The sequence below is a fragment of the Charadrius vociferus genome, unplaced genomic scaffold, assembly GCF_000708025.1.
Source record: "Charadrius vociferus isolate BGI_N301 unplaced genomic scaffold, ASM70802v2 scaffold858, whole genome shotgun sequence".
Classification (NCBI taxonomy): domain Eukaryota; kingdom Metazoa; phylum Chordata; class Aves; order Charadriiformes; family Charadriidae; genus Charadrius; species Charadrius vociferus.
Window position 1 is genome coordinate 2,259,899 of NW_009649724.1, and position 11,798 is coordinate 2,271,696.

Here is an 11,798-nt window from a genome sequence, read left to right on the forward strand (position 1 = left end):
CTGACGCCCCCCTCTTCCCTCCAGAGCCTCCCGCTGACGAGGCCAGCGGCAGCGGGCCGTCGCCATCGGTGCTGCGCCGCTGAGTCCAGGTCTTGCCAAACTGATGGGGACCCTCCTGTTACCTTCGGTGGCATCAGGGATTCGTCCGCTGGCCTCTCCATACTCAAAGGGGAAAGATTTTAGGCACTGACAAGTTTTGACTGACGGCCATGGCTTTTCCTATTGCATGGGGAAGTGATCTCACGTCTGGGAAAGAGGGTCCACATGACTGATTTAGGAACTTTTCCCTGGCCAGCACTGGGGTGGTGTGGACACATCTCCCCCGCACAGGCTGTGAACCCCTCGGAGCCCTTATGTGGAGCAGCATTCCCGCGGCCTCGGGATTTGCAGGTTGTTACCGTATAAAGGGCACAGTCTTGGCCCAGCGGGAGGGCTGACCAGCAGTTTTGTTGGCAGGTACCTAACTTGGCTTTTAGTAGATGTGCAGCACGGGGTTTTGGATGTAAGTGGCGATGATTTCATTGCTTGCCACCAGAGGATAGAGCAGGGCTGGACAGCAGGGAAGCACAGGGGGCGAGAGGAGCGCAAAGCAGCAGGATATTCATGCCTTGGCATGCTGGGAGCGTGCGTCTTGGTCTCCAGGAGAGACACCTGTGACTCTTTAGGTAGCAAACAGACTGACAAGGGAAGTAATGGCTGCCAGACCATGCTCATGTCCTTCCAGTCAGTCACAGGGGTTGTTTTAGAGTTAAAACACCAATTTCGGTGGTTCTCCCAGCTGTCTCTGCTTGTGTGTGGGCATAACTGAGGAGGTTAAGGCCAGAAGTATCCCTTAGCTGTGCTCCCTTTAGGAACCGGTTATTCATTTGGTTTCCTGCAGGCAGCAGGGCAATGGAGCTTTTCATGGCTTTTGTCTTTCCACTGTGACTTTGCATTAGTGTTTCTGTCTATAAGATTTACATTTACATACTTCTGGTGCAGGAGAAACTCAGCTAATTAATACTTGTGAAAATGTTTAATGTATGGACTTGGAAACTGCACATTAACTTACCCAGCAAGCTGATATTTCCCTCCAGGGCCTCTGATCAGTGAAAAGCTCATGAGTCGGTACCAAGCCTGACTTTTTCTGAGCTTTCTCTTCTCTCCCTGTGCCCACAGGTGGCTGGAAGTCCAGGTGGTTAACCTGACCTGCACCCAGCGTTGGGTCCAGTACCTCCAGTTGCTACAGGAATCCATCTGGCCTGGAGGAGTTTTACCAGCAGTGCCTAAACCAGCCAGGACAGAGCAACAGAAGAAAGCAGCAGCAGAGCAGGCCCTGCAGAGCCTGATGGGGATCTTGCCTAGTAAGTGTGCCTCAGACATGTCAGCTGCCCTTGAGAGGCTGGAGAACCCTCCAGCGCATTTGCATCTCTGGAAATGTGGTTACAAATAGTGATGGAGCCTGCTTATGCCAAGGCAGTGGGAAACGTTTGTGGCCTTTGAAGTTTGAATGGTTTCCTGCAAGCAAAAACCAGTTACCCAGTTGTAGATGGTTTGCATAAACATTGGGGGAGCAGCACAGCCCAGAGAAAGGACGTATGTCTTGGTGATTCCCAGATGCAGAGTGGCCACATACTCTGTGCATAGTGCTGGTAGTTCAGGTCCTGCTGAGCCATCTCAAACGAGGTAGGGCTCAGGAAAGCCAGTGCCACGCTGTGCTCCCGCTTGCTGCCAAAGGGTACCATTGCTGGGAAGAGTCGTAAGGCAAAGCCTTTGGCTTCTTGCTCTCAAGAGTGGCTTTTCCACTGGACTGAAATCATGAGCCCAGCTGCACTGGATTTCCTTCTCTTGAAGTTTGACATGGGGACCTCTGGCATTAAAGCAGCTGCTGCCTAATCCATGTGACTGCAGTCTGAACTTTTAACTCCCTGCTGCAGTATAAGGGGCCCTTACTATCCTTTGGGGATGAAAAAATCCAACCAGCATATACCCTTCCAGGCTGGAAGGCTTTTCTGGCATTCAGTCTTGTCCTTGGCTGTTTTCTGTCATGGTAGTGTTGGGCACGAGATGCCTCAGGCTCAGAGCACCATCACAAACTTTGATTTAGCTCCCACCAGCAGAAGACTGACCCTGTTGTACAATTTGTGGGAAGGAGCAGTTCCTAAAGCTTTATCTCTGACATTGACAGATGTGATCCAAGAAATCCTTGGAACCAGTAAATGTCGGATGAGCTGGAACCTGGTCCTGGAGTCCCTGGGCCAGCCTGTGATAAACAGGTATGTGGATTATGGTCTCTTTACCCTTTGTCATGGGGCCTGTAAGCTATTCTCAGGGCTTTGCCATGAGATTCACGCTGCCAGCTTCTTGGCACAGAACATATCTGGCTAATTTTCCTGGACTGATACTATCCAAGGGCATCTGGCTTGCTTATTATGAAGGTGCATGTCTAGGACCTCGGTCTGGATGGAGATTATTGAGCTAGTCTTATTAATTATGTTGTTGGGCCTGCTTAGTTTGTGGATGTCAGGGGACTGTCGGAGGAAATCAGACCAAATCCTCTTTTAGTTTTTTAGCAGTGCTTAGGGAGCTGCATATATGTGTAGGTAGTGCTTTTCTGTGTACCCATCGCAGTGCATTTGGGAAACAATATTTTTGTGATAAACTGCAGAGAAATGCATGTGCCACCTCACTCCAGGAGATGTATTTGTGTTTCCTGTGCTGCTCAGCAGCTTCTAACACCCACTGGTTTGGGGGGGTGGAAAAAAAACCCTGAACTGTCCCTTGAAATATTTCTTCTAGGGTACAAGATCTTTTTTGTCTTTCCCCTGATGGCAGTCAGAATGCTGCTTCCCCGTGTGAGCTTTGGCTTCTGTATATCTGGAGCCGATCTCCCAGCTCCGCTGTGCACTGAGTAGCCTAAGCTTTGTATTCTCTCCATTTCAGGCACCTGGTTTTCTGCCTCTTGGACATTCTGCTGGAGTTCTTGGTTCTGAAGGGCTCCAGCAATGAGCTCAAGACCGCAGCTGTCGCGCCGTCTGCCTCTAGTGGCCTGGAGAAAGCAGGCATTTCAGCGCATTAGCCAGGGCTGGTGTAGCCAGCAGTGGAGGAGAGAAGCAGCCACAGGCATGGGATGATTTGATTTTCAGTGTTTACTGAACATGTCTGGGAGCTTCTTGTAAAGAATTTTTCCAGCTGGTCCTAAATGAGGCTGCTTCCAGGCTTCTCCGTTTTGGCTGGGTGATGGATTAAACCCAGTGGCAGGGGCTGAAAGATGCTGCACGGCAGAAAAAGCATCGTTGCGTTGCTGACCTGATGGAGAGCCTGGAATGAAGATGCCTGACCTCTGCTGAGCTGGACACTCAGAGAAGGATAGCAGGCTGCCCGCAAACCCTGTTGTCTTGCCCCACGTTTCTGAACATCTCTAACATCTAAAGGCAGACAGCACACAAGATTAGCTTTTGTGGCCTCAGGCTCCACCTGGCACTGGCATGCAGAGGCTCCATGTGATGGTATCTTGTTGACAGATGTTTCTCCAGGACAGCTGAAGGGAGGACCAAATGCTGTCCCTGCTCTCTAAGCAGCCTGCCCTGTGCCTACACCACACCATCCATTTTACCAGAAGGAAGATGAGAAGAGAATGGAGCACGGAGATATGGTGACAGCCCTGAAGTTGGCATCAGGGACCCATCCCCACTGCCCAAATAACTGGGAGGTCAAAAACAGCGCGGAAATCAAAGCTGGTGACTTGCCTTATGGACAAAGATAAGCTGCCTCCCGCTGCCACTGCTCTGACACGGCATCTGACATCTTTTGCTGCCTGAACAGTAGGGTGCAAGTAGCCTAGAACATGGTGCTGGAAAAGAGAATTGTCACCAGGCTAAAGAGGAATGGTAGCTGAGCTGGACTTTAAGATTACCTTGTGTTTTGCCTGCTGAGTCACATGTTGGTCCCAGAGGCTGTTACCTGGAAGGCACAGGAAAAAAGACAATGGTGTGTGACACACAGCAAGTAAATCAGCTCTGGCATAAAAGTGCTTGTCACGGTAAGCTCCCGAAAAGGAGTGAGCGCCTCTGAGCCCAGGAGGAATACCAGATGCACGTCACGGACAGTCAGTGGGTAGACCACAGCAATGGGCTTGCAAGCACCACCTTAGCTCTGTTGTCGATTGCTATGTCGCCCTGCTTTGGTTTACTATGCCTGCTATGATAACAGCTGGGTGCAGAGGGCTGTAGAAAGCTTGTCGGGTCATGATGACCAGTGCCACCCAGCGCAGAATAGCATGTCTATTTGGCAGCTGCTTTTCCGGGTCATCCAAGACTTCGAGTGGTTTTGCAAGCTTATGCTGCCCAGCTGTCAGGTTTGTGACAGGGCAAATGGATGCAGAGAATATGGACACGGAGAATATGCACCAACAGACCAGTTTGGTGAACTGTTCTGGTGTACTCCCTGGGAGAAATATGAACTAACCAGTGCTGGACTTTGCTGATCGAGGGGATACTGCACCTGGTGTTATCTACAGATTAAAGTGTTTAGAAGAAGAGACCTTGCAAGATGGAAGTGTGCAGGATCACAGCTAGTTTCCATGTTGCATTCCCAAATGGTGCATTTGATACAGCCTGCTGTTTCTTGTAGTTGGATACTATGTGCCATGTCTGGAGAGAAGGTGGTGTAACTCCAACATGAGTAACACTGGAAGCATATTCTGCACTTTCCCAAGGCAGCTGCTTAATAATGGACACATGGTGGTGTGTGCTGCTTCTTTCTGTTGTGTGCATGTTTTGTGACAACACAGGAAAGGATTAGCTTGCTGCCAGCAAGAATATTTTTAGGGAGCTCTAAGGACATCCCAGGACTAGGCAGAATCCAATGTAATTGAGCAAAGCAGTTTTGTATAACATCAGAGCCATTTCTCAGTAGCAACACTTGTGAGATGGTAGACTTGCCAGCTGCTAGGAAAAGGAGGGAGCATGTGTGTTACGTAGCTTAAGAGTAGATTAGGCGAAGTGTTGGAGAGTGCTCCATATGGAATAATCCCAAATGGCCAAGCATCGGGTTGGGGAGCAAGACTCCCATATATCCTTAAGCACAATAACTGCTTGGAGCAGCCGCTTCACTGCCAGGCTCCTGTTTCCCTTCTCTTTCCTACTACTTCCATTTACTACATCACCTGTTTTGAGGAGTAGGAGAAGGCAGTAGGAGAAGGAGGCAGCAGCCTGGGATGATGTAGCGTAGCCCTGTTGTGCTTGGTGGCTTCCCAGATGCTCTTGGTGAGCTTGCTTGCTATTGCTTCCTTATTAATTTTATGGGTTTCAACCTCCAAAACTCTAGTCTGCCATTGATAATGGATATCATTAAGAGTCTGTTTGCTGAGAAGGATCATTCAGAGACGGACTGCAAATTATGCCCTGCCAGCTCCCCGTGAGGGCCAAGGTCTAGCTCAGTCCTTACCGACACTGGATGTGGCGTTGGAAGGACCAGCTTACCCTTCTCCTTTGCCGGGGAGCCCTAGCATCCCTGTCTTTAACCCTGACCTCTGACATTAGGTGAATGACTCAATATTCATGTCTCCTGAAGGAAATAATTTGCCATTTCTGCTGGCAGGCTCTGAGGAGTGTAGGTTGAGAGCCGGCGCTTCGCTGGGATGGTGTGACAGTGATTTTTGGTTATACCAGACAGCTGCTTGGGGTGTGCATCCTCTGCACCTTTCATGCAGGGGCCTCAAAGCCTGCGCTTGGCAGACTTGTTCACGTGGTGGAGTAGCAACATCTCCTCTGTGTTCACGTGGGAGGAGCCTGGGCAGAGAGAGCTGAAGCAGGTTTACTTGCATGTGCTCTGAAATCAGCGGCAGAGTCGGGAACAGACCCTAGGAGTTAGGATTGCAAGATCTTTGTTTTAATCTCCAGAACCCTCTTTCTTTTCTTCGAGCAAGGAAAATAAACCGGGGTTGCCGGAGCCCTTTCTCATGCTCTTACTGGCTGGGCTTCAAGCTCCCATTCTCTCCTTCGTAGATCTTAGTCCATTCTCACAGCTGAGGTGAAGCTGCCCGGGAACAGCATAGGAACAAGCAGCTCCTCTCTGTATCTTGTTGTTAAGGAATACAAAATCAAATAAAAAGTTTGGCTTTTTTCTAATGCCAGTTCTTTGCCTCACTGAAATTTTCAGATTAAATTGAGCATAGTGGTGGCAAAGGCAAACTTCTGCATTCAGGTGGGCTGAAAGTTTATTTCCATTGGACTAAGACTAGAAATACTGCTTCGGTAAAACAAACAAGGCCAACAAAAAAACTTGAACTCACTCTGTGTGTCAGTATTCCCAGCGAGTTCCCTTTTTCGGCAGGAATTTGTGCAGAAGGCTCCAGCCACCTCTCGCTAAAGGGAGGGTGGTGAGAGGAGCCAGATTTGATATCAAGAAAAAGATGCAGGCTTCTGTCATATCAGGTGTAGAGCGTCACACGCTTCAGGTGGGTGGTCAGCTCTCTATGTCCTACTGCACATACGCGATCTGCTTCCAGCCGACCGCTTCCTGACTATGTGGCATAGAAGAAAGCATTGCATTTCCCCCCTGCCTCAGTTTCCCCTGGTGCTGGCTAGCTAGGCTGCAGGCTCACTGGAAGCAGGGGCTGCTCGTGGGTCTATACAACGCAGTGGTACAGAGCTTCAAGGCCCCACCATAAGCTAAATAGTAGTTATGTTGAGCCAAAGCTCAATTGTGTTTTAAGGGAGGGGGGGGTGGGGGGGAGTGCCACTGTGCACTGACTCCCTGTTGTATTTCATGTATTCAAACCCTTTTATCAGCTATTTGTGGGTGCTGCTGTTCAAGTCTGTGTAGAAGAGCATTGTCCTGAGAACCTGTTCTGTTGTTAAATAGGGAGCAAACGGGTGCTCCCAAGTACTTGTGAGTTTTTTCCTGACTCTGTGTACAATAATACTCCGTTTCAAACTTGTTTCTGTGTTTGGGTTTCAAATTCGCCTTTGCGAAGAAACTGCCTGTAAGACAGCACTTGGGAAGGGAAGAGCAAGTAGGGGAGAGGCAAGAAAGCCCCGTTGGGAGTGGGAAGGTGGGGGGCAGGCGTCTCCCCAGGTGCCCCAAAATATCTGGCTGGGGCAGCAGGGGTGGTGGCAACGGGTCTGGGGCTGTGTTTTGCCCTCCTGGCACATGGTGGCCTTAGTGGGACTGCTCGGACATGGGAAAGGCCAAAGTCCTTAGCAGCTCGGTCAGGAATAGGAACAGTTTTCCCATCTCTGGTGGCATCAGTGTCGCTTCTTTCTCCCTGGCAAGCGAACATCTTGATTTAGGCTTTCCAGGGAGTGTGAAACCAGAGAAGCAACGTGGAGATCTTTTGGCCTTTCTCCTGGAAGAAAGTGAAAGATGCCCAGAGAAGCAGGGGTTGTGCAGACCCATCTCCACATCCCTCGGGTAGTGCTGCTTAGGAAGTTCCCCTTGATATCGGTCCTGGAGGAGGAAAGCTGGTAAGCTATAAGGAAATAGAGAATGTCTGAAAATGAGAAATTCCACGTGAAATTTGAAATATTACATCGCAGAAAAAAGAAATGGAGGGAGGAAGAAAAACCTGATACAATGAATGCTTGAGTCATGTATTATTCTGGATTAGCTCTGCCATGGAAAGATCCCGTACGCCCTATGAAATCCATTACCTACAAGCCAGCGAGCGTTTGTACAGCACGTGATGTGGGGATCATAGCTGAAGCCAAGTTCCCCTGTATAATATCCACCCCAGGGCAGATTGGTCCATTTCCAGTGTCAACAGCCGGAGGATTAAGCATTTATCTCTGCAGAACAGTGGATAATTAATACCAGATCGAACGAGGGGCTCTGCTCGAGAGAGCTTGCTTGTGACTGTGTTTGTGACAGTGTGGCTTTATCACGTGCAGGCGAGTTACGGGGAGTGGGTTGAGGTTTTCTTTGCACTGTATGGTGCAGATGTTGTCTCGGTGACATGTGCCCTGTAGCAGAGCACCAGTAGCCACAGGGCTTTGCACTGGGGTGGCATCGGGCTTCCCAAATGAAGCAGAGGGTGATCTTTCCAATCACAGCCACAGGCAGTAGGTGTTAGGGGTATAAACCCATCAGGAGATATCTCCTTCCAGCTGAACGCTGGAAGAATGGAACTGGGGTGCTGTGATTTGCCATCTTCTGGATTTAAATGTAAAATCCAGGTTTTGGCAGTTCTGCCTTTCTTGAAATAAATTAATACCATTGTCCTGGCCACGGTCCAGTTCAGGTAATTATATTCTTCCTACCTTAATGCCACTCCAGCCCCCTGTCTCCACTGGATATGCTATACTCTAATTCCTGTCTGGAACTTGCTTATTATGTTACAAAGTCTTTTTATTTCCCCCCTCTGCTCTGCGTACAACTGGCGCACAGAGCGTTAGCCAGCCCCCAGCACTAGGCTGAGCTGCTAAAATAGTCGAGAGAACCTGCCTTAGACATTTGACTGTGCCTGGTGGTGTCCTGGAGCATCTCTCCTGACTTGTAAGCCTGCTGAGCTGGGAAGGTGGAGAATGTGAAAGATCAGAGCAAGTGCTGCAGTCCGGTTTAACCCAGTGGACTGCTAGAAACCTGCTCCTCTCTTCTCGGAGTGCCTTAGGCTGGCGAGTGTGTTCATGGGAGGAAACTCAGGACTCCTGGGTGGTTGTCTGACTTTCCTGTGTTGCCATTTCTTCAAAGATTTTTTTTTTTTTGTAGACTAATGTATGTCCTTACTTCCAGGTGGGGGACGAGTCCCCTTGTCTTCAAGAAGAATATTGGCAGTGTCCTAATGTAAATACATCCCAACTTCCCCGCTCATCTAGCGGAGCAGTCCCGCCTTGAGTTGAGGTTAGCATCCACCCCAAAGAAACCCCGTTTCCTGCAGTACGTGGGCAATGCTCAAAGCTGACTTGGAGGACCCGGTTTCCCTTTCAGAGTGCAGCTTGCTGGTCCGCGTTGGTGGCTTGCTGGTCTTTACATCTCCTGCAATTGATGCATTCGGTTGTAGTGGGTTATTTTTCCCTTTTGAAAACTATTTAAAGTCACCTTCTTCCCTTACCCTTTCAATTACACTCTCTTCATCTCCTGGCCTCGCTCAGCGGCTGAAAAGGTTGCTCCAGCAGTACTTGAGGAGAGCGTCCCGCAAATTCGGCGGACTTCCTTCCTGTTCCCAGGCCCCTGCGCTCTTCCATGGCCCTGGAGGACAAGGGGGGTTCGAGGGACGTGCTGGAGGAGGGACAGCAGGGGTGAGGATCAAAGACCATCAACCACTGTTTAAAAAAAAAAAAAAAAAAATAATAATAATGCCCACTGCTTCTCTTGAGTGTCGCATCTGGTGGAGCCTCATTAACCTTCTGTTTCCCCCTCCTACTCCTTTGCCCCTGAAAATCAACAAAGCCAAACATAACAAGTTGCCTTGATTTGAAGAAGGCTGAAGTGTGTGTGCTTAGTGTGAAAAAGCAAAAGCAAAGCCATTGGCTAAAGCCCCTTTTTTCCGTGCAGGCCACTTCACATTTATTGCGCTAGAAGCCGGAGCTCTTTACATCCCGATGCTCTTTAGAGTTGAGCTCTTTAACTTTCTCCCTTCCTCCCCTCGCAGCCTTCATTCTCCCCTTGTTCAGCTCCTTCCGCTCTGCTCCTTTCTTTTTTGCCCTGTGAGAACGAGTCTTTTAATCCCCTTGTACTGCAGATTAAAGCTATTATAGCCTTCCCCAACCTGACATTTTCTCAGAGAGGCTCACAGCCAGATCTTTATGAGTGCTCTCCGTCTGTCTGTCTGCTGCCTTTCTTCTCGGCACACTAAACCTCCGTCCCTGACCTTTCCCTGAAGAGGGAAGGGCCGTGGCGTGCAATCCCATGTAGGCAGAGGCTGGGCTCAGCGGGGCTCGGGGTGCAGGAAATTAAGACCCATGGAAATTAACAAGTAAATCGGGAGAGAAAGAAAAGACGATGGGAATTAAGAGATGGAAGGAAAGCAAAACTCAGCGTGGCTGGAAACAGAATGCGGGGCTCGGGTCTGAGTTTTGCGAATGGTCCTGTCTTTATGAGGAGCTGTACCATAAACTTGGGACTCATTTTTAGGAGGAGATTGGTGTTAGCTGAAACCTCAGCTACAGTCCAACTCCCCGCTTTGCGTTTGGCCCAAGAATAATGGATCCAGGCACCCAGAAGTATGCAGGTAGATGTTGATTTTGTGAGCTTTTAGGGACAGGAGTGACTGTTAGGGCTCTGTCCATGACAGTGTATTTCTTAGTATTTGTCATCAAATGGTTGTACATCACCTCTGAGATTGCAGAGCGGATCCATGTGCTGGTCCTTTTCTTGTACACATCATAAAAATTGGGAAGGATCAGGGTAGCTCTGCCTAAAAGTGTGCACGCTAATGGCAGAAACATCTTTCCTATGGTGTTTTCTGGCTCTTGTCATCAGTCCTGCCACTGCGAGGTGTCCTACAAATGTCCCAGAGTTCTTGGCCAAGCACCAAGGAAGGTGAAAATCCCCGAGATGAATTCCCCAGAGGAATGGTGTAAAATCACCCTGAACAGTTTACAATTTACAGGGATGTGTTAGTGAATCGGAGGGGTGTCTGTTGCTAACACGCTCTTTGAGGAAGCAGTTTGGGTTCTTCTTCTGGACTTCCAGTGTGAACCTGGCCTGGTTGTTCTGAGCCGTTGTTTCACCCAGCTGTAAAACAGCGTTGATAACCAGACCCAGAGCTGTGCAGACATCTTAACACTGCAAAGCGCTGGCTGCTGTGCTAACCTGTTCAGTTTGAACTGAAAAAAATCACAGAATGGTTTAGGTTGGAAGGGACCTTGAAGACCATCTCGTTCCACCCCCCTGCCCTGGGCAGGGACGCCTCCCACCAGCCCAGGTTGCTCCAAGCCTCGTCCAACCTGGCCTTGAACATCTCCAGGGATGGAGCACATCATGGAATCACGCAATACCTATGGCAAGTGAGTACAAAAGTTCAAGTTTTGGTTCTGCAAGGTTCTACTTCCATCCATTCATACGTGGGTTATGTTTTACCTCCCTTGTAAAAGGACAAATGGAGAATTTGCTTATCTTTATAAGCACCTCGAGAGCTTGGCCTTCAAAAAGTCATGTGTGGGGTTAGGAGATGTCTGAAGGGTTGATTCAACACCTCCAGATTTTGCTAAAATAGGTGGTGACCGCATCTCGGAAGATTTCCCATGCTTACAGGCAGCAGCAGCGCTGCGATGACAAACCAACTCGCGGCATTTGTGCTCTCCCCCTGCGTGCCCGAGCGAGCGCGGAGGCTTCTGGGGGCAGCAGCGAAATTGCTTGCGAAGCAAATAATAAAAGAAGTGCAACTGTCCCCTTTTGGGAAACTCGTTTCGGGGCAAAAGTTCCCCTGGCAGCCCAGCTTGCCCATAATGAAATGGAAACAGGAGTTCACCCCCGGAGGGGCCGTACGTGTGAAACACTGCCATGTCGAATCCGTATGAATCCTCCGCGAGGAAAGCCCGAGCCCTGTAATTACTGGTTTTCCAGCAAGCAGCCTTTTCTTTCTCTTTGTGTGGGCCCGGTTCCCCCCCTTACGCGCGCATGAGAAGAGGATATTTGTAATGAAAATCACTGGGCAGAAGCGGAGAACAAAAGCGGGGCCATAGCACGCTCGCCGGTGGGGATATTAGAGGCGCTGGGCTCCCACCTCCTGCCCCTCCGCTCTCCGCTGGGAGCGCGCGGTGGGCACGGCGGGCTGGGGAGGCTCTTATTAACCTTAATCTGCAGAAAAGGGTGGAAAGAAAAAAAAAAAAAAAAAAAAAAAAAAAAAAACCACGCTGTGGCCCGGTTTCATAGCA

At 49.6% G+C, this 11,798-nt stretch overlaps 1 protein-coding gene across 1 annotated transcript in view; it reads left to right on the top strand.

Moving 5' to 3' along the window:
* Positions 1 to 3,217, top strand: part of SNX19 (sorting nexin 19) — a 23,021-nt gene extending 19,804 nt beyond the window's left edge. The window contains exons 9-11 of the mRNA XM_009890824.1: positions 1,159 to 1,343; positions 2,168 to 2,255; positions 2,923 to 3,217. Of these exons, the coding sequence (XP_009889126.1) occupies positions 1,159 to 1,343; positions 2,168 to 2,255; positions 2,923 to 3,058 (409 nt within the window). The 3' untranslated portion in view covers positions 3,059 to 3,217. The remainder of the gene's footprint in view (positions 1 to 1,158; positions 1,344 to 2,167; positions 2,256 to 2,922) is intronic.
* The last annotated feature ends 8,581 nt before the right edge of the window (positions 3,218 to 11,798 follow it).